The sequence below is a fragment of the Charadrius vociferus genome, unplaced genomic scaffold (assembly GCF_000708025.1).
Source record: "Charadrius vociferus isolate BGI_N301 unplaced genomic scaffold, ASM70802v2 scaffold309, whole genome shotgun sequence".
Lineage (NCBI taxonomy): Eukaryota > Metazoa > Chordata > Aves > Charadriiformes > Charadriidae > Charadrius > Charadrius vociferus.
The window spans coordinates 1,795,766-1,819,509 of NW_009661370.1; the positions used below are offsets into that span (position 1 = coordinate 1,795,766).

The window sequence follows — 23,744 nt, forward strand, 5'->3', positions numbered from 1 at the left end:
GGGAAAGGAAGCTAATTAGACAGTGAATGATAAGCAGAATACCAGAGTTCATTTTTATTTCTAGTTTTTATATTCCAGTTTACTTGTGTAGCTAGCTGAACTATGCATAGTTAAAAAAACAAGGGGAGAATAAGGGCGTGAAAGATTACAAAAAAAAAAAATGCAGCAAAGAAAAAAATTCCAGTGGTACTCAGCTGAAAAAAACCCAAAGGAGTTATAAGCTGAAGGAATACTCAGTTTGACTCTGGTTATGTGGGAAAGTTTATATTTTCTCATAAAAAGTCTAGCACCAAAGGAGACATTAAAATCCTATATTGAGTAAGTTGTCAGTAATGGCTAAAACTGAGGCTCTCAGAGAAAAACACAGGCTATATTCTCCTGCAATGCACCAGTTTTTCATTTCCCAGAGATGGAAGTAATTGGAGTGTGCAGAACTTGCTAAGGCTTATAAGGAAAGGTTGAGGTTTAGGTATTGATTATTTGGATATTTTGGGGGTTTACTTCATTTTACACACTTCAGGGTCAATGAGTAAAAAGGCTTTGCAATAGAAGACCTGCACTATTAATGACGTTGCTGGTGCAATAGAAAGTCTCAGAGAAACATTTCAAATGTGCTGAGCACAAGTGGTCGGCTCTTTTAACAGGATTTGGAAAAACAGCTGTTACCTTAAGGTCCAGTCAAAGGAGGGCTGCACATTTCCAACCCTTTACAAATTTCAGAACACTCTTTTCCTGGCGGCTATCTGGTAGGACCTGAAAGCTGTTTAAAATGTAGCTCACTTTAAAACTATTAGATCAATCAACCTCAATTAAGTCATGAAAAAATAAACCCAGTACTCATAGTTGCCAGAACCTGCAAATACGTAGGAATTGATACTGCTATGAGGGGGGATGTCACTGGCCTCTGTTATACCACCCAAGGCAGTAAAGCCAAACCAGTGATTGCAGGATCTGGGCTACAGGAACCACTTCCTTTTGGTTGGAAAAAAAAAATTGTTACTTACAATGGAAGCACTTAATCATGGGTTTAACTTACAATCAACCAGGTGTACCTAATCTGAAACACTCTTATGAACTTTATTAGCCTCCCCAAAAGTCTATGGCTTAATTACAAATTCCATTTGGTTCAGCCGTTCTTTGAGTATAACTCTTAGAAATCAAGTGTGTAAGGATTGGGACTTCTCTTGACAGTATCTCTAGTCACAAGATACCCAGTAAATTAGCAAATGTCTAAAGAAAGAGGAAAAATATTATGGTAGGTATAATTATTATGATACAAATGATTGAGACTGTTTTTGTTTGTTTGTTTTGTTTTGTTTTTTAATTTTGCGACTTATGCCCCATGTATCACAAATGTAGCACAACCCAATAACTACAAACGCTAAACTAAGTTGGGTGGGCATTCCCACTGCAGGGTCTAGCTACTAAACGAATATAGTCTGTTCCACAGTTGAAATTGATGGTACCAGATACTCCTACATATGTAGTGGCGCTGTAAGTTTTACAAAACTTTCAAGGGACTATCACCAACTTTTCTTCTCTCTACTTGGATGTCCAAGAGTATGTTTGTGTGTCATACAAAATAATATTGTATTCCCAGCTTCTGCACAACTGCTTTTAGCACAACTATCTCCCTGGACACATGCCTTTTTGATTCGGGTGTGTGACTGACACGCAAGCACTGTGACTGGACTTTTGATACCTGCTGTTAAGTTACAGTGCTTTTACAGAGGTCCCACTTGCATTATAGTTGTAATAAGAAGCAAACACAGAAAGACAAATATTTAGATTACAGTCCATTATGGCCATGGTAACTTCATTTATAAATTGTACTAAGTACATAAGTTTGATGATGACTTTATATACAGCTTCTATCAAGTTTTCACCTCCCTAGAACTCCAGACCAAACTTCTGTAAAGTTAGCTCACAATTTTTCTGTTCTTTCAAATGGACTCTCTCTTCTGTTAGAAATTAGCTCATCTAGGAAGTACAGCTGTACGTTCCAATTAACACCGATAAATCGTATTTAATGATTAGGAAGCAAATCCCAAGATTGTTCTCAAGTATAAATTCTGTAGCAGCATGTTTCAGATTTTATTCTCGGATGCCTCAAAAATTTGGCAGATAATCAGGGAAAATTTATTAAAACCTGCTTATTCTAGTAAAGCATTAGATATTTTCCCCAATTTCTTCAGCCTTTTCATTATGTGTCTTAAAAGAGATGTGTCATGCTACTAAATACTATCTTTATGAAACACAAGATAGGGTAAAGAATTACAATGTATGGATTCAGTGTGACACTGAAATAAGCAAATACAATTTGGAACTGGACTTGCATACAATAGCCCCAAATTTTGTTATCCTCCTTAATATTAATCTATTTTTAAAACATGTGATACATCTGACAATATGCTGCAAATATCCCTGAATATAGTGATCTCCAGTCCAGTAGTATTATGGAAACAAATTAATTGTACACAGCTTAACTGTTAAAACCTGTCTATATCAGCTGATAATGATGTACAACCTGTTGCCTTTTAGTTAAGTAAATACAGCTTTTCATTTTTTCTATTCATTCATTGAACTGATATTTCAGGCCACAGAACATTCAATGTCAAAACTTATCGAACTGCTTCCTTCAAAGGAAGGGATTGTCTTAATTCTTAAGAATTAATAAAAGCTTTGTTAGGATTAAGTGTTCTCTTCTGTTGAAGGTTTTAGTAGAGAATTATGCAGGAAGCATAGAATTAATTTAAATGCTCAATACATGTCCTCGTTAGCTAATTTCATTTTGACTCATTAAAGAACAGAGGTAAATAATATAAAGTTCCAGACTTATTTATTAAATTGAAATGAATGAGCAATGAACCTTATAGAAATATATTGATGCACAAATAATGAATTATTGATATTATTCAGAGAAAGGCATAAGCATTTAAGAATGTTAAACCCACTATAGACAGCCTCACGCAAACGACAGAAAACTTGCCACTTGGACCAATTAATAAAATCAATACATGCTTTATTCAAGGATTTATTTGAAGGTCACTGACTGCTATCAAAATAGCAGTGTTGTTCTGCACTAGACTTAATAAAAACATCACAAGGAGGGCAATTAATGGATAAAAGTTTAACTAGGAGTTGTTTCTCTTGTTTGGACAAGACAAGTGAGGTTCAAAGACCAGCAAGCAAAGGACAGATCAATTAGTTTGATCAAGCTTTAATTATGTTTGCAGCATGGTAAAACTCAGAAGGTTTGCAAACTAAGAGATGGGAAGTCTCACTTAGCATGGAACTTAGGATCACCTAAAGTTTCAATGATTTTCAGCATCTTTCAAAAAAAAAAAAAAGGAACCTACACTGTACCAGTTTCCTGTTTAAACCTATTTGTCTTCTCAAACTAGAGTTCAAATCTTTTCCCTGAATAGTATCAGACACACAAGGAATTCCAGTGGCTGTGCAAACCAAGAACGTGCTTGGAACTGGAGAAAAAGAGATACATGGAGATTTTCAAGAAATATAATACTAATAAATTAAACCGTAAAAATAATCTATGGGAAATAGAGCATCTTGAATCTTGACAGGGATTCTCACATTCTCACATATTGCTTGTTTAAGAAGAGATCTAGTGCAGAGCTGGGCTTTCAATTTAACAGAAAAGGATTTTATCACATTGTTTTTCAAAAACATTCTTTTAGTCGTCTGTGTGTCACACAAACACATAATATGCAAAATGCATATGAAAAGGATGTTGAAATTTGATTTTTGAGACAAGTCACGTGAAACTAAACTAGAATCTGTACTAAAGAATATACTACTGCACGGAAGTTAAATGCTTAATTCTTTTTGAAAGTTAATTTAATTTCTAATTATTCTTAACTTACAATAGAGTATTTTAGGTTTGTAGTGACCGGTTTTCAGAACCAGAAATTATTGTACAGAAATTAGACCCATTGTACTTACTCAAGCGGTGGCTGTAGTAGCATTAATTTTAATTAAGGCTATATTAATGTGATTTTTATATATGTGAAGATTCCAGTATTTGCAACACTGCTGCATAAGGAAACTTGGTAAAATTTATCTGGTTTGTTGCCCCTATGATAAATACTCAGAGTCATTGTTGCTTTCTCAATATGTTTCACCCCAAAAGGTAGGAAACTGCTGGTTTATGGATTCCCTACAGAAGAATTTAGGTTATTCAATTGAAAAGAAGTGACAACAAGAAAGTCTGACCACATGTCTCTGAAAACGTTGATGGCAAATACAGGTGACATTTAGAAACAGATTATTTGCCTTTTGATTTATAAGAAGAACCTTGACGGAATGCTTTGGATTAAAGCAGCAAATTCAATTCACACAGAAACAAAAATCAAATGTAAAAACACTGCACTTATCAAAAAAATTCAAAAACTTCAGCTTATTTTCCTAGTTGCTGGCAGAACAGGGTCTTACTGAAAACCATAACATCATCTTATTTTTCTGTGTCCTTCCACCATCTCATCAGTTAGCTATTTCACAACTTCTGACCTCTTCATAATCCTCAGTTTTAACTTGAACACTTTCAATTCGTTGCACTATTGCAAGAAAGCTGGCTTCTTTTTCCCCGTCTGTCCCACCCTTACTCAAGTGTCAGACTAAATAACAATGCTAAGTAATGTGAGCACAAATTCTTCCATAAAGGTCTTAGTTTGCAGGCTAGCAATAAGGTTTATAAATATCTGCCTCAAACAAATGCCAGTATGGATCATAAACGTTATAACCATTTTCTGAAAATAAAACATTGTACAAGGCTTTGTTTCATTACCAGAAGTGCAATTATCTGAGACTGCCAATTGCTGCTTTGGCTGCACTCCCTGTCTGCTGGAGAGGTAACTCCCTTGTAAGGATATATGGTGAAACAGGTGCAAAAGAAGACATGAAAATTGTATGCAAATACATCACTAGAGAAGCTGGATGGCATGATTCACATTTGTTTCCTGGAGATGTTTTAAAACTTTCCAAAAATATTATGATAAAGCTGACAGAAGTGTTCTCTGGCTAAAGGAGCAACTGGCCCAGAAAAGTCTAGGATTTGTAGCACGTGAAGTGTGTCATAAAGGATTGCACCACCTTAGCCAAGTTAAATTCAGTCTTTTGCCAAGTCTTTGAGGCTGATCTTGAAGGACAGGATGGAAAAGTCATTAAAAACAAAAGCAACAAAAGAAAAGAAAAAAAAAACAAACAGAACAAATAACCGCAAGTATCGGCTGTATGACCCTAGACACCCAGTAATTTACCTACTGGCTCAGATGCTGAGGGTCCTGTTGAGACCACATAAAATATAATTTTACAATACAAACAGATAAAATTAGATTAATGGAGGCAGAATCTCATACAAAAAACCCTGAATAGAGAGAGAAACAAAAGGTGTGGGATGTGCGACAAGGTTTAAAAAAATTAAAGATTACTGTTTTCCTAGTTTGCTACTAGGAAACAATATCATGAAACACCTAAATCCAGAAATCATACATATTTTTGAATTTTACATCATCAGTGAATTATCTTAAACCCACACTTGCCCTTAATGTTCCTGCTGTTCTTACCAGACATACTCACCCTGGATAATTTGTCTTACTGTATTAAATCACACAAATTGGTTTGTTTTTTCATAGATTCATAGAATCATTTAGGTTGAAAAAGAACTTTAAGATCGTCAACTCTAACCCTTATTGGTATTTGTTATTCATGTTTTCCGCTAAGAAGCAAAATATTCACCATTCAGCAAACCAGTGGTAGCAATGGGAACAGAAGTCCTGCAGATCGCGTTTAACCAAGCTACGCACAGCAGAATGGCAGAACTGGATCACACCTTAATTCATGCTTTATTAAGCCACAGTATAACTAAACCACAGCCAGATTTTAAACTTTGGAGAGGGACACGCACCACTGTAGTTTTCTAGCACATCTTAGAAAGTTGTTGCATATTACCCATCTTCCTTTGAAAAACAACTGCACACAAACCTGCTAAATATGACTACAATATAACCAACACTCTAACTGATGACAAGGGTCAGAGGCATTGGAGAAAATAAATAGTTTTTTTCACCTTATTATAGTTAAGATGTATACAGATGACTTTCAGGAGAAAAGGATAGTTCCCCCACTATCTTCTGAATTATTCCAAATCTTAAGAAGCACCCAAAAGGCCTTTATTATGCATTTCATTTAAATTACATTAATGTGTAACTCAGGAAGAAAAGTGAGTCATTTGTAGCAGCAATACATCAGCTATCCGTGCTCGCTACCTAAAAGAGTTAATTTTACCGCAAGCCACAGCTACTCTGCTCCTACTTTGATGCCAGTTTGAGAATGTTTCAGGGGATTTAATGTTTTAGTACCTGTTTGTCCGTTTTTAACAAGTGTAAGATTATGGGTTTTAAACAGCAATAATAATTCAGGAAAGCTACGAGTTCTTTTATGAAGACTTTAATCAGGAGCATGACATTTCTTTACAAACAAGAGCAGCTTCACAATTTCTTTTGCCTGGAAGGAACTGACTTCCCTGATTTAGCTTGATTTGTTACTGCTCTTTGACTAACACCCTAATCCCCCTAACTAATTTTCACTCAGTTCCATAGTCTGTTATCGACTGAAGTTTCAAAATTATGAAAATGATACACTTTCTAGGCAGGTGGAAAGGAAAGGAAGGCTTTTAAGATATGTTTACTCTGCCATCAAAAAGAGAAGTATGTCACTATATGCGAATAATATTTATCTCAGACCTGTGTTAGGTACTGGCCATACCTAAGAAATTATGATATGGACTTTATCCTAGGGCTGCTGCTCAGGATCTCAGAGGAGTTTATACAGCTCTCCCTCACATACATTTCCACAGTTTCACTGCAATTGGTATCTGAACTAGTAAGATTAAAACTTCTTCAGGAATGTCTCTGCAGGCTGCAGTACCTACAGTTGAAGCTCAGTCATGGTCTTTCTGGCTGCAAACTAAGGTCTTTCTGTATAAAGCAGAAACTAGAATTTACAGAAATGACTGAGATTACACTCCACATTACACTAACATAAACAGCAAAATAAAAAAATAAATAGACAGTGAAACTGCAATTAAATAAATATTGGAATGGAAACCCATCAGTGGGATATCAAACCTGTTCTCTCGACTGCCTCTCAAAAGAAAACTGAAGGACAGGAGACTATTTCAAAAATTTCCCCTCCAAATCCACTTTTCGTTGGTTCATCTCCAAGCATCACCTCGGTCTGAGAACCTAGGAAAAAGTTATGTGCACTAGCCAGCCAGCTGATCAAAAGTAACAGCTGTGATGACTTTCAAGCATTTGTCCGTCTCCCAGACTATGGCATAAATCTTCTGGGGCCTCCGTAGCCACCTGCAAGACTGACTTTGACTTGGGACCTATGAAATTAGGGTGCTTTTTGAGGCAAACACAATTTACACATCAAACCTTGGTTCATTTCCTTTATTTTAAACTTACCAGTCACAGTGACATTTCTGATAGCCAAATCATGCTCTTTTTCTGCAGCTAGGCTCTCCTGGTTTCACTGTCACAACATAGTTGTTCTTTTTTTATGTCTCCCATTCCTCTAGTGTACTGCTACACTTTCCTGTTGCACTGATGGCTTGGTTCCCACTTCTATCCCTTTCATCACCTTAAAGCATCTCTTTTTTAAAATCAAATATAGATTTAATATTAATAGATTATATTCTATGTGTAAAGGTTCTGTACTAGCACTCTAACCAGCTAGGTAAGAAAGAAAGCAACTAGGGACCAGGACACTTGCAAAAAAAAAACCCTGAAAATATTTATTTGCTTAGATGAGATAAAACACAAAAAGCAATTAATGAAATATTTGGTTCTCAAAATTCATTTTCAGTAAAAAAAAAAATCAAATTGGGGTAGATTTTGAACAATATTGTCACTGCCTTTAGCTTCTGGATTTTTATCAGAGGATGAAAAGCTGTAAACAAAATTAAGCATTAACCCCAGGTTCTTACCCAAACATTACCTAATTTTCCAAAATTATCTCTCCAGAGTTGCAGCAACATTTCTGTGAGTTTTTGGTGGGCTTTTTGGGGGCATGAAAAGCCATTAGAAATTGTAATTAGCTCTAGCATCACCTTCCTCTTTTCAGTCTGTTCCTCTTTTACTTTTTATTCTTTTTAATAGAAGTTTCTGGCTTTTACTGTGACAGTAAAATTTGCAATAATGTTTTCAAAATGAGTATTTCAGTAACTCGTGAGAGGAGCTGGTTAGCCAAAGTATGAAATTCTCAATTCTTCTATTTATATCTCCTAAAGTCAGGAGCCTACATTGCTGACTGTAAGCCAGTCTTTTGCGTCTGATATTTCCTAGGTATGTCTACAGCAGATTAAAAACATCTGCTGGACCAGGCAGATTTAGCCACAGTTCAGCCAAAGCTCTTAATCAGATTCAATTTCCTCTTGCCCTGGTCCCTTTAATTCTCTCCTTATTGTCTGCCTATATCTTAACTTGAAACTTCAACAATTCACCTTCTCTTCCAAACCTGGAAATAGCATCTCATTCCCAGATTCGAAAACCTTAGATCCATTTCTGCAGCTAATATAAAAGCTGTCTGCACCTTCAGAGTTCTCAGGTCCACCGAAACTTTCTGTGTCTATTCTATTTGTGGCTCCCATCAACATCAGATGGCAGATTGTTTTCTGTCCTCCTTCCTTATTTTATGTCAGTGACTAGACAATAATGTCCCAGTCTTCTTGTATCTAATGCTTGTCGTTTGAGTCTTTCACTTCAAATGATTTTCTCTACCTGACATTCTAAATCCTACCTAAAAATCCATTTCTTCTACTGCTTTTTCAGTTCCACAGTCACAAATGCAAGCTGACCCTGTCCAAGTTTGGTTTTTATTTGAAACTTTCTCACTGTATTCACCTCTTCTACAGGTATCATCAACCCAACTTTCCTTCCCCAAAACAATTAGTTTTAGTTAAGTGTCTTTTCCCAGTGTCACAGTGGAAGATATAGCGCATATTCAGTTTCACTGGCAACGATCCCAAACTCTGTACAAAGAAAATGAAAGCTTCACTCTAGGTAAGGGAAACATATAATGCTGTAGTAAACCAAAAAAAAAGTATGATTATTGAGTTCTTACAGTTTAATTGGAATTCTTTTGACATTTGACATTCTTTCTCAAAGTTTAGCTCTCAAAAGTAGTTGATTATGTAAGACCCTTTTTAGATTTTTTTTCAGATGGATTTTGACAAGCAACTCAGACAAATCTTGTTCAGACAGTGTATGACTCCCACAGCTCGAAGCCAACAATATCTAACCTTTATGTACATTAAAAATAGCTTGGAAATATGACCAGAGTGGAGTTGAAAGCCTTAGCAAGCAAAAAAAGCAGATTAAAACCCAAGATTTTTTAAAAAGTATTTTTAGCTATGTTGATAATTTTGGTTGTGTGACTCATACCTTGGGAAACCTTTGAGATAGTAATAGTCGAGACAGGTATCTGCTGGTTTAAGAAGTAAGACACACCAAAGCTGTTCACTGAAAACCCCAAACTGAGTGTACTCACATCTGCAGTCTTCAATAGTAGAATGACATAAACGATAGATTCTGCAAAAAAGGGAGGTGGGCCCCAACCCCCAGCCCTACAGCCCTTTCACTTGTTCCCAGGCTACCCCAGTGCTCCACAGAGGCTGACATTTATCACTGGCTCTGCTCACAGCAGAGAGGCCCCACTTGCACTCACCACCGGCCGGTGCACGTCCCAGAACGCTCGCTCCTGGCTGTCAAGAATCTTCCTCTCTATCTTGTCTCTCTTCTTGTCCACTCTGTCAATGTTATAGGATATTTAATGAAACGATGTTAATGACAGTAATTTTAAACATAGGAAGTGTCCAATCACTTTTCCCTCCCCTTTGACCTTCAAAGAGCATGCAAAACCAAAACTCCTCATCTTCAAAGGAACTTACTTTGCTTGTGCTTCAGCTTGCATAAAAATAAACTCCCATTTCCGAGCAAATGCTCGCTGTAGCCTGGCCAAACTCTCCTGAAAATACATCAAAATTTTAGTGAGTTAGGTTGTAAGTTATTTACTATTTAATAGCTTGTAGTGTATCTTTCCCTTCTCCCCTTACTCCCCCCCCCCCCAAATGTAATACAAGTCACAATATCTGTGCCAGTATAACCTTACTTATCTGATATAAAGTCTTTGCTTGACACCAAATGGGTTTTTTCCCTTCCCCCCTTACCCCCCCCCCCCCAAGATGTAATACAAGTCACAATATCTGTGCCAGTATAACCTTACTTATCTGATATAAAGTCTTTGCTTGACACCAAATGGGATGGAATGCTAGATCTATCAACTTTTGAATGCCCCGACTATTTTCGGTTTGAAACTCTGATGACAAGGGTGGATGTAATCTTCAGCAGAACATGGGACTTCTGAAGCATTATTATATACTGGGTGCTGGCTGAGTAATTTTATAGTAATACAAAGAAATATTCTTGTTTTGAAAGTACCTAATAATGAAAGATAACAACAGTACTTTCCATACTGTATGATCCACATGACAATTCCCATCAGTCATCTGTACAAATGGTTTGCATTGAACAATGTTGGCTGCCTATCAATTTATTTAAAATATAACAATAAGAAGCTATCAATATTTTGGTAGTATAGGAATTTTCCAAGACCTTCACAGGTATCCTTATTTTTTAAAAACGTAGAGTATAGTTCTTCACTACTGTACAGGAAATGTATATATCCTACAGCCTACTAATAACAACAGGAAGAAGATTTGTAAAACCTTAGCAAAATTCTTTCCTCCAGTGATGTTGGAACAGCTTCACTGTCCATAACAGAGCTTTTCCAAACATTCACCAGCTTAAATGGCAGCAGTACGCAGTCTGTTAATGTGGAGAAGGCTGAGGTTCTTATCTCCCTCCAAAAAGACACCAGTTATCTTCGTGCACTGCTTTTACTGAGACGAAGTCAAAAATTGTCTGTAAACTTCCTAACAAAAAGTGTTGCTTTAACGTATTTCTGTGCATTGCAAATGGATCTCTATGACATACTTACTGAAAATAAAGACTGCAGAGAATGAAGAGGAGACTTTCTAGAGATCTTGTCAATACCAGTAAAGGCTCTCGTGGACTGTGTACTGGAGGTGAATTTTCTACAGCATGTAAGTATAAAATTATGCATACCCCACAGTGCAGTACACTGAAAAGCAAGCTTGTGCCAGAAGAAGCAATAAAGTGTGACAGCATGGTGCTGCGGCTGGAGTATTTGGCATGTTGAGAGGCCTGGCTGACTACCCTGCTATCATGTCACAATAGCACAGCTGGACAGCTTTCAGCGCAGAGCCAGGGCTGCTCATGAATTTTATGTTGACATTTTCATGAAAAATTCAGGAACTTTTGGGGGGATATGCATAGAATGCAACACATCTCTCTCCTTAGTGAGTGCCATCCTCATCAGCTAATCAGACTCGCTCTTTTTCCAGCTCTTCCTGGCACCAATTATCTTACCTTGCCTGGGGCACAGCACAACTTCCCGGGAGTGGGAAGTGCCTCTAGTCTGACCCTCTGCCTCTCGTCTAACTGATGGGACAAGGGCTCAAACGCCAGCATCATGTTTCTACAGCTACCACGTGCTTTTGAAAATGTTGCCAGATCCTTCATTTGAACCTTACATAGTGTAGAGTACCATTGCTTTCAAACACTCGTAGCGTATCTGGGATTTGTGAACAATTATTTCTGATCCTGACACAACGATCTGAGCAGAGTAAGATTAGAGATGGACCAAAATCTCAACTTGTGCCCAGCTAGCCTTCACTGCAGTCTCTCAAAGAGCATTTATGATTACTGAGCACTGTCAGACCCACATGCTGGCACTAGTGGATAAGTAATAAATTTTAACATATAATGCCTATCATTCTTATGCTTAATGTTATTTGACATGCTCCTTAGGCCCAGCAGAGAAATTTACTTTTCCCCAGGTACTTACAGCTTCATAGTCTGCTAGCTCTAGCCTTGCTTTGTTTTGCATTGTCCGCTTGCAGAGGTAAACAGCTGGAACAGAATAACATAACACAGAATTTGATACTATCTCACAAACACAGCAGACCAGAAATTTAGAGGCTTCATCTCTATTTTACTGCTAGTTTTTTCCATTTTGATTTCTCCCTCTCTTCTAAAAAGCTTTAAATATGAGATCAATGCTACCAGTATTGTAACTACAATGATGGGTCAGACACAGAGATTCATTAAATAATTATAAAATCTGCTTTATGCAACAGACATCATATACAAAATTCATGAGATACTTAGGGTGAGGTTGTTTAATGGCCAGGAAACTAGCACATTAAAGAAAAAATGGCAAAAACATTTTTTTAACTGTTTATGTATAACTTATAATGCATAAGAGTTTTTTATCAAAAGCTGCTGCTATATGAGTGAAATAGGTTTTTAAGAACATGTATATATGGGTTTATTTATTTTTATTTTATATTTATTAATCACAAAATTTCAACCTAAGAAGATCTGGGATAAAAATTAATTCCAGATAAAATTCAAGTCTCATACATTATAGTCTGCTATAACCAATATTTAAAACAGAAAATACTGTGAGACCAAAAAATTTAAAAAGTGTACTATGTATTAGATATAATGAAGGAAAATATTCTTTCATTTATTTTCTAGATCCAAAATCCTTCAGCAGAGCTGTTCTGCCTCTGCCTTATTTGGACAGAGCAGAATCTTAACTAATAAAATGGAATTCTGACAGCTAAATACTGAAAAGGACGCAGGGATGAAAATGAAACTTACAGCTACCTAAAGAGCACAGTGGTTTGCATCTCATTGCTTGACCCTGAATTCTCTATGCACTCCATTACCCTTGAATGAAGTACATTTCCAATAGATATTATATAGCAACAAATACTCCAGTTCAACTCTGAATATTGTACAGATTCCCCCACCAGTAGGACAGGGGCAGCACAATTCTTTCATTATGCAACATTTACCCACTTCATTACTTCAGAGCACCTTATGTGTGAGATGGAGGAATCATTTGATCAGCGTAGGTAAGCAAACCTTAACTTATCTGCGGTCTCAACGATCAGCAAAAAAAGCCCATATTCACTGGTTGTGGTTAAAAATGTTCCCAATTCCTGACTGCCAGCTTCTCCACTACAGGAGCAAAGAGGAATAACTTCACGTAGGAATCTAACTCTTGCAATCACTAGGAAGAAGGAAGTGCTCATCTTATATTTAGCTTTGATTTTTAAGGTAGTCAAACAAATAATATTTTACAACTCCATGAAACATTTATTTCTGACAAGTCACATGCAAATGCACGCAAACCCACTACAGTGGGTTCTATTTCAGTGGAACTGAGGACAAGCACTTCTAGTAACTCCAGCTGCAGTTACAGGTGTTACTTGATGTAAAATGAAGTTATATTTTAATGCAGGTTTTGTCTATTTTTTTCTCATTTTTGGTATGTTATCTGGTCTATTTTCTTTCACATTTTTTCACATTCCACTTCCGTAAGAAGCCATGGCCTCTTCCTCTGTTCCCTGCGGTCCCATATCCCCTCTGGTTCCAAAGCAATTTCTGTGTCTACAAAATCTACAAATACAGATACAAATCCATGTTATACACCCAGTATAGCAGGCAAACAGTTTCTATAACCTCAGTTTTCGTGCATTTTAATATTAGTATGCACTTACACTAGTGCTTTGGCATGCATACTGAAACGTCACAAAAAGATGAGGGGATGAATTTTGGACCCTTTGTACCTACGTTGCATCCACAATCAGTACAGTGGTAAGAGAATACTGAGGAGAAGGTCTTTTGTAATTTAGCTTCTTCTACAGTGAAGCATTTTCCTCTCTTTTCCTTCAAAATAAGTTATTTCATTGAACAAGCAAAAAAAATCCCTAAACCCCTTGAAAAATATTAGCAATAGAACACTTATTTAATAGAAATGTATAGATAGATTTATGAATTCCATGGGTCAAATTTTGTCTAGTCCAACCAGTCTAATACCATCTGAACAGAAAAAAACCAAAATCCCCGTTCTCTGCACTTGCTTAACTCCTTGTAAACCACATTCTGTCGGTCCCTGTGTAGGCACCTTTAGTTAGTTTAGCACTTCCTTTAGTCCCATTGTGGGTATATTTTGAGATTAGCATCTCCTACTACTTCCAAGAAAAATTGTTGCTGCAGAGGTGGCTGACTGTCCATGTTTCTGTCAGGATAGGTTTTAACAAAAAAAGCATCATTAGATCACAGAGTTCTCAACACTGGCAAAACAACCACCCGGTCTCCAGGACCAGGAGAGAGGAATTAGCTTCCCACACTGTTATTCTAATACTGTACCTAAGAAAATCCTTGTCTTCACTGTGTGACTGTACTACTGTTCTTTTAATGATCTTTTTTACTCCAACTCCATAGCAAATAGTCCATATAGGAATGTTTGTTTTTTATTATGAGCATATCTTAGCCAAGACTCAAAAACCCATGTTCATTCCTCAGACCTTTTTTCTCTGGAATATCCAGATCCCCTCCCCTTCAGGAGCGTAAAGGTTACCATACCTGTGGCTTGGATTCCTTATGTCAGAAATGTTTCTCTGTGCCAGTGTGGATAAGTTAGAATATGCCCAAGAAAGATTTAGTTATTTGGGAAATACAACATATCCACTAGTGTAGAAGAAAATACTCCTGAAGGACATTCCTACGCTTTGACTCAATTGCTGTGTGCTAACAGTTACATCCTTATTATAGAAGTGCATGTTTGAGCATCTATTTAAGAGCTACTTGTAGTCACACGAGAAGCTGGCAGCAGCTCAGGAATTTGAGTTCACCAGTTCACACTCCCGTTATCATATTCTTTGGCTTCCCTGTAACAGGATTCACTAGCATGTTGGAAAGCAAGAAGAATGTGAAAATCACTCTCATTTTCAGCTAGAACATTTGAAGAGACAGAGAAATGAAGTTTTGTTCTTCTGACTTTTAGAGCAACGAGATCTGAAATACGGATGCTCCAATCTTTCACAGGTACCACTCCTTTTCTGCACCAAAACCTGTGAAGTAACTGCATGCGTCCAGTAGCCTGACCTTGAGCATCTGGGGAGGATGTCAGTCAGTTTCCCTCTCAAAACAGAGTCATGAGCTCTCAGCATTTCAGAGAATGACAGTGTCCGCTTTTCTAATCCCATGGTTTGTATGAGTTGTCAGTGTTTTTACAGCTTCACGCAGAAGTACCGTCTGCAGGAAGGGTCTCCAACTAAAAGCTCCTCTATTTCTTTACATAGTTCTCTATTTATCTACCACTCAAAGGTCCTGGTCAGGGACCTCCATACACCAGGAGCTGTAATTGCCCTGAGCCCACCCAGGGACTGCACTGAGGGCCCCTGCAGCCAGGAGCCGGGCTCAAGCCCAGCTGCTTCCCCAGGCCTCTGCTTGAGCTACGTTGTAGATACGCCTCTAACCATCCCTGTATCTTACCAACGCTGCCCCGGCTTCCTGGCTTGACCTTGGACCTTCCTGGTCACTTGAGACTTTGTCAGTGAAGATATTGCTCCTGCCTGCACCGTTGCCACCCTCATCTCTTGCTTCCCTCCCCTTGCAGAGCTGCCCGCTCCTGCTGCACCCTGACAAGGGTGCTGAAAAATGCTTTACATATGGATGAATGATATGCAAGGAACAGGGTCTGATTAATAACCTCAATTTGCTAAATATGGACTGCCACATACACTCTTATTTTTAGAGCCAGTGTATTCTGATGGATTTTGCAATCAACATAATTGCCTCCACTAAAGTGAATTATATATTAGATGCTATAGCTTGTTCTTTAGAATTGACTGATTATCATGAGAAAACAGATTTGCCAATAATTTTAAAGGCACTATTAATACGCAACATCTCATACCAAAAAATGGTCAGTGACGTTTATAAATGGGCATTTGAACCACAAGCCAGTACTAAAACACACTTTGGTAGCTGTGCAGTAAATACAGGCTATTCGTTCTTGAAAATTCTGTTCAGGCATTCTCAAAACTTGGGCAATGTGAGACCTTAAAGTGATATTGCAAAGTGTTCTAGCGAGAGCTGCAGGAAGAGAGTGCGTTTTCCCTCTTGCAAGCTTTTGAAAGGTTACACTCACCAACCCATTTTCATGATTAGCTACCTTTGTTTCCTGTTCTTGACTGTTCACTTGTACTTGAAACCTCCCAAGAAACCTCTACAGATTTTTGTCTGTAAATAAGATCATAGTGATAATGACAGGTTTCATTCTAGAATCAAGAAACTGGACTGAGTACACATTATATTACACACATATACGGAAAAAACCCAGAGCTTTCACCCAAAAGTTAAAATGTGGAATTTAACTTGTTGCTAAGCAGGAGCTAAATCTTCCCTCTCACCACAGCAGAGAAAAAGCCTCAGGTAAATTCCGTGGAAGTACAACTGGGCCTCTGAAGACCACAGATAAAGCCACCTACACATCCACCACCATGTACACAAACTTCAACTCCTTACATAATTGTCCCAGTGCCAATGGTGTTACAGCTTGATTCAGACCCAGATGGTGGGCGTATCTTTCAGTGAACACTCATTATCACCACTGAGGCCAGATTAAATTTATACTCTCTGTGGTCAAAATTCTGGTTTCAGAGTCAGTTTGTACATGCCTAGTCAGTATTTAAAGAGCAAAGAAAATAGAAAGTACTGCAAGGTCTAAGGGTTTCAAAGTGCCCTGTGGGCAGACACAAGTTCTCCCTCCACATGCGAGTGCCTGCGTTAGATGGAGAATTACAGGACAATCGGCACAGAACATGACTGCAGGATGGAGAAAATGAATTCAGGGAAGAACAAAACTCTGAAGTGGTGAGCTGATTGGAAAGCGTTTTCAGGAGGCTGCTTACAGAGCTCTCACGGTGGTGGTTTGTCAATGTCAGAAGTAACAAAGATCAGAATAAAATTCAGGACATGCCTGTTGAAGTGAGACTTTCTTTTCATCATTTATATGACAGAGCTATCTCCTAATGAGTGACTTATGTAGCTCTGCAGCGAAATATAATGGGATATGAATTTGGAGTGGGAAAAAATCTTGTAGGTCACCTCTTCCATCTTTCTGCTAATGCAAGTCTCTTTCCAAAATCTCACTTGATTCAGTTCTGCCCAGATTAACTTTTAAGCACTGGCCCCAGCCATGTTTTCTGGAAGGACTATTCTCTTTGATAGACTGTTCTCATCACTTAGTCCTGCCACCAAGATCTTAGTCAATATATTCTGTACATGTAGTTTCTCAAAGCAAAGTCACTCACTTAAGGAGCCACAACCCAGTCTTAGCAACAATTTAGTACATTACTTAAGTCTGGTGGAAAGAGTCTGTTTCTTACTACAGCTAGAAATCCAGCAAATTTTAAGACACTTTGAGACAGGTCCTTAATGGAGGGATCTCTATTAAGGACCTAAGAGGATTGTTTGTAGGAGTCATTGCTGACGTATTGCGGCTGATGCTACCTGTTGAAAACATGGGAACTGGGCATCAAGATTCAATACTATAGAACTGCAAAGCTCTCCAGAAACTATTTGCACTATATTGGTAAATTTCTCCTTATTCTTATGGCATAAATTTTAACAATTTTTTATTCATATCTGACAATTTATATTGAAGAAAATGCTACTCTGCTACCAGTTTTGCCCCAAGCTACTGATTCATATTTGTGGATTGATTTCCAGAGATGCTGAGCACATGCAGTTTTCCAGCAGAGTTCAGGTAAGCAGTAGGGCTTAATATTTCTCAAACACAAACTGCTTACTAATAAGCTGTTGCCAAGGGAATCCTGCTTGAGCATTTGGGCAAAGAAAGTATATAATGCATCCTCTGTACAGTTGTTCTTCTGGCCAAGTACTCCATGGAAAAGGGTGCGGCAAGATGAATGAGAGGCAATGAGAGAGAAAATTCCTGAAATAATCAAATTTTCATAGAGGGATTTGAAGTTAGGCACGCAAAATAAGTAGTCAACAAACCTGAGAGAAAAAACTATATTAAAATTTTCAATATGTGAAAAACATGATACATGATTGCAATTACTTTTTGTGCACTATGCAATCTTTAGCATTTTGTTCACTATGTACTCTTTAGCACCAGGGTCTTGCACGTGGGTCAGAGCAAGCCCCTGTATCAATACACGCTGGGGGAAGAAGGAATTGAGAGCATCCCTGCTGAGAAGGACTTGGGGGCACTGGTGAATGAAAAGCTGGATGTGAGCCTACCAAGTGCACTTGCAGCACAGAAGGCCAGTGTATCCCGGGCATCACCAAAAGCAGCATGCCCAGCAGGTCGAGGGAGGTGATTCTGCCCCTCTACTCTGCTCTCGTGAGACCCCACCTAGAGTACTGCATCCAGCTCTGGAGCCCTCAGCACAGGAAAGACATGGACCTGTTGGCGCAGGTCCAGAGGACGGCCACAAAAATGATCAGAGGGATGGAACACCTCTCCTATGAGGAAAGGCTGAGAGAGTTCAGCCTGGAGAAGAGAAGGCTCTGGGGAGACCTTATTGCAGCCTTTCTGTACTTAAAGGGGACTGATAAGAAAGATGGAGACTGTTGTGATAGAACAAGGGGTAATGGTTTTAAACTAAAAAGGGGTAAATTTAGACTAAATATAAGGAAGAAATTTTTTACAATGAGGGTGGTGAAACACTGGAACAAGTTTCCCAGAGAGGTGGTAGATGCCCCATTCCTGGAAACATTCAAGGTTAGGTTGGACAGGGCTCTGAGCAACCTGATTTACTAGAAGATGTCCCTGCTTATTGCAGGAGGGTTGGACTAGGTGACCTTTAAAGGTCTCTTCCAACCCAAACTATTCTATGGCTATACCATTCTACGACTGCATGTTTGGCAGAAGAGAGGCAGATGAGCCAGGTGTGATGGCTCATGTTCAGAACGGAGCAGCAAAGGCTGAACACAGAGAGGTCTCTCTCAGTTTACTCTTAAGCAATAAGAAGGTATCATTAGGATGGAAGCTTTCTATGGATGGAGTGGTTAGGTGATTATCAAGGAAATTTAAAAAGCACAGACTTTTGCTTTCATAAAAGTGCTGGAAAACAACAGCTATGAGGCAACAACTTTCACATAGCAAAAGAAAATGGTTTCCTTATTTTACTGTAATTCAAACTGGATAACAGAGTCATGAATATTTACAGAACTGCCACAGAAGTTTACAAGCAGCACTTATCCAGACAGGGAGCTTACACTTTTAAAGGGACTACTTAATTAAGGTAGTTTTTTGTTTTGTTTTTTTTTTTTCCTGTAAGTGCTGTAATTTCCTAGAAGATTGCCTTTACAGCACATGACTTTACCTGGAAGGCTACTGAAAATATGTACATTTTCAAAACTTGTCCTTCTTCACAGCACAAGAACTTAAGAATTTGCTTTGAATGTATACAAAAATTGTCTCATTTAGCATCATTTACAGATCACATGGCCATGTGCTCTTAAACGCATGTTGCATTATCATATATTTACTATGTTCTCCATAACCTACCAAGATTCTGCAAATCTCCTCTATTTTTAACTCATTTGGGAGAAATACACACACATAAAATTACAAGGCTCAAAGAGCATCCTCTTGCAACTATACAGATGCAGTTGACTGTTGTCTTCTAGTATCCAGACCTCCTTAATACTTTAAGTGACTGTGGCACTTTCAAAATTTTATTGTGTCTCTGCTTTGAACATATTTTTTTTTTAACATGTAGTTAACTGCAAGAAAAGATCTGTATGTCACAGACACTTTTGAGTCTAACCATTAACAAAAGTGCACTAGAGAAAATGATTAAAAGTTACTAATTCTTCTTGGTATCTTATATGTCTGAAATTCTTATAAGCTTCTTACATTGTCACAACTATGTTCATTTGTTTGCTTAGGCTTGAGCTTTTCAAACACAAAAAATAATTACTATTTTGTTGTCAATGGAATTTTCCCCTAACCTTTTGTGTTTCTTATTTATCTCATTCAAACAAGAGAAGAGTAAGGAACTGAATTCCTCAAATTTTCAACAGCTGTGAGTCACAACCTCCAGGAGAACCTGACGGGTCCCATGAGAACTGAAGCCAAATGCATATGGAATAACAATTTCCTATGTGGCATTATATTTCCCCTTTCTGAGATGCAATGGACTAACAAGTCTCCATATTTAATTAATTCTTAATGACATGAACTGTTTTTAATCTGCCAGAAAAAACTGTCAGTTACAAAATTACACCTGTAAGAAAAGAGAAGATGATTACAGGTAGGTCACCTGTTATGCCATTAGGTGTATTTGTTTCCAGGGCCAGTTTTCTGAATTGGGATCCAATTTTATTTCTCAGAAAACCAGACCGTAATTCAGGAATATGACTTAATTCACAGGAAATGCAAAGTGATTTGAACTACACTAGCCTTAAAAATAAAAAAAAATATTAATGTGCATGCTTCTTTTCATTAATAAAATCCCACTGAAACCAATGGGATTCTGCACAGAACGACACGTCCCCCATGGGTGGACTCCAAGACATATGGCATTAAAACGGGTATCTTCAACAGATGGAACCTAAAAACCTGCCTTTTAAAAAATTATTTGCAATTTGAGCCATCTCTCTCTTAACATCTCTTATAGAACTATTTTCAAGAAAAAGGGAGGGAGATTTTCAGCACTTTGTGAAAATTAACAGTTTCTTAGTAACCTCAGAATGACCAGATGGTCAATATTTTGATAGTTACCATCAAAACCAATGGCTACACAATTCCACTTTGACATACAATAAATTAATCCAAGACCTCTTTTTGCCCCAAGACATAGTGCTGCACCATTGTTTAATTATGGGAATAGATCTGCAGTTTCTTGAGATTTTGAAGGATTCTGTTTTCAGGTCTTTTTTCACCACATTTTCTTCAGATAAATTTTAATGAAAATATTTGATATTACAAGCTCATGTGGAATAAGAAATTATATTTTAGAGAAGATATTAACACATTATAGAAAGATGTAAAGATTATTTCTTTCTGAGTTAGCTCTGGTAATAAACTAACACATGCAGTATCTCAATCTCATTTAATTTCTACTTTAAGATTAATTATTTTCCTGCCAGTATGCTACATTCTGGACAGTAGCCCAGCTATGGGTGAGTAATGGTAAATGGTTGGAGTAATTTTTAAATTAAATTAAAATTGTAGTGTGTTTTCAAAGACTTGTAAAATTAGGTCAAAACCAAAGAGAGTGGTTTGCTTTGTTAATAACTTTGATAAAGAAGATTAGAGAGAAAGCCTACTTCTTGCTGGCCTTGAAAGGCTCCTAATGTCTGCCACAGTCATTAGTTTTAGGAAGTACAGTTTCAAGTTTGTTCAGGACAAGTCCATGAAAAATGAAGCACTGCACAGCACCATAATACATGATAAGTACAGCATGCATTTGCATATCTGTAATAACATGAATTCTATTTATTATATTTTCTAGGAAGTAACAGAATTACTGTGAAAATCTGCAGAACCTCTTTGGACTGTATTTGAGGTGGAATTTATGCTTTAATATCCTCAAATTATTTCAATCCTACTTTAGAACTACTTTGGACTCTTGAATGTTATCTGTTTGATTTTTCTGTATTCCTCTGATGACTGTTGTTTACAACAGTCATGTGATCCTTTTTGCAAGCAGCTGTATTCAGTTCTCTGCTTATCTGCCCTCTCTTTATATTCATAGAAAGGTATCGGAAAAAAATCCTCAGGCCACAAGGCAAATGCTAATTTGTGGGACTGCGAAGAAGCTAAGCTAATAAGAACACAATTGAAAAGTTTTCTTAAAAATTAATTTTCCTGCAAATGCTGTAGCGTTAGCCATTTCTGGCGACACACAGCCACCTCAGGCAGATCTAGTGCAATGCTCTGACCCTGTTGCATGGGGGAGCTGCGGGCGAGTTTCTTACAGGCTTGCACCTTTGGCTCATGACTGGAAGAGGCAATAAGACGGCAGGGTTGGGGCTTTCCCTTCCTTCACCCCTCTGCAACAGAAGAGCTTTAATTCACCAACTGGTACGTATTTTACAGGTTTTATATTGAAATCTCAAAAGCTCTCAATTGAGTACTTTTACTGTTCAACAAAGGCACCTCCATGCAGGATGAAGAAACTGATCCCAAGTTTAATTCTGTATTTCTGGCATGCAAAACCTGGACAGATTATGTAAGATTTCTATGTACTGACTAAGGTATGTAATTCATTGCCCAATCCAGTGATTAGCTGGGACTAGAGAGTTAGTGTCTCCAAATTTACATTAAAGGCTATTAATAGAAACTTTCTCAGCCTGATGTCAAGTTCAGACCTGTTAAGCATACATTTATTTACTAAAATCCCCCAGTAATGTAAAACACATTACAGCTGAACGACTCAATGTCTCCTAAAACCACAGTAAATCACTTTCTGATCTTTAACATATTAAGAGACCACACTGAAGTGCCCCTCTGAGAAAAGCAAGTAACACTTTCAAGGAAAGGAAAAAACATTGTAATAGGTGGCAAATCAAGCATTTCTCCTTCAGCAACTAATAACCTTTTATGGAGTGGTTAATCACTCAGGTCTGGTATGAATTACTCCTCCTTTGTAGCTTTCAATAACTACTGCTGGACATCTTCAAGGTCAATATTTTAAAGAAAGATGAACATTTTTCTCCTTCTATAGGATGAGGAAACTGTCATTGTTTTCAAACTCTACCTTGAAGGCACTCAGCTCTGCTGAGAGTCTCAGGTTGAAATTGCTTTATTTAGCAATGTATTTGAAATTAAACTGTGTCCACTGAGGAAAGAAAGGAAGCTTCTATTGGACATATCCACCCCTGTGGCCTTTAGCTCCCACGGGCTGAGACTGAATCCATATTACAAGTGAAAATGCATCTGAATTTCCAAAAAGCTGTAAATAGAGACTTTCAAAGTTTGAGTTTTTGAAAAGGTAAGCTAGCACATACAAGCTTTTGTTACCTAAATAAGTCACTTGGTCTTCAGATGCGCTGAGCACTTACAGTCTGGATTAGAATGAACAGATGACTGGTCATAGATAATATCTTTTCTTTAAAAATTAGGTCACTATTTGGTGTACAGAGGCATCTAATTTTGGTTATAATTTTTATGAGCTTTTTTGTAATACTTTACTATGTATTATCTTCAGATATTCCTGTCTAAGCATGCATCAGTAATTGTAATGTGCAATTTATGAATAAACCCCCAAGAAACAGGCAAACACGATATTTTCTAATATAGTTCATATTAGAACCATATTAGTTTCCATAATAAATCATTTTCTACAAAGTGTGTATCAGAAATAAAATATCTAAACTAGGCACATCTTTGGGTCTGAATCTGAGAACAGTTATTGCATAACCATCAATAAAGTGTCCTCTGCTTCACTGAGACTTTGTCATTGTAAATAATTACACTTCCTGGAGCTAGCAGGAGATGCAAATGGCAAGGTCAATTTTGATGAGTTTTGAGGCTTTTTTTTTTTTTCCCTAAGATCAACTCCAAATCTGACTTTCATAAATTTCTAATAAACTTTGAAAAAGGTAACAACACATTCATTTCAATATCAGCAATTCTTGCACAGGAATTACATGACATATAATTATGTTTTTAACAGTGGGATGATTAAACAAGACAGACTGCAATGATGAGTTCATTCATATAATACATAATTCCCA

At 37.5% G+C, this 23,744-nt stretch overlaps 1 protein-coding gene across 2 annotated transcripts in view; it reads right to left on the reverse strand.

Annotated features, from left to right (window-relative positions):
* Positions 1-23,744, reverse strand: part of RGS7 (regulator of G-protein signaling 7) — a 256,859-nt gene that overhangs the window by 50,769 nt on the left and 182,346 nt on the right. For both annotated transcript variants that reach the window (XM_009893635.1, XM_009893636.1), the window contains exons 6-8: positions 12,010-12,074; positions 9,971-10,047; positions 9,748-9,829 (exon numbers count right to left, since the gene is read on the reverse strand). In XM_009893635.1, the coding sequence (XP_009891937.1) occupies positions 9,748-9,829; positions 9,971-10,047; positions 12,010-12,074 (224 nt within the window). The remainder of the gene's footprint in view (positions 1-9,747; positions 9,830-9,970; positions 10,048-12,009; positions 12,075-23,744) is intronic.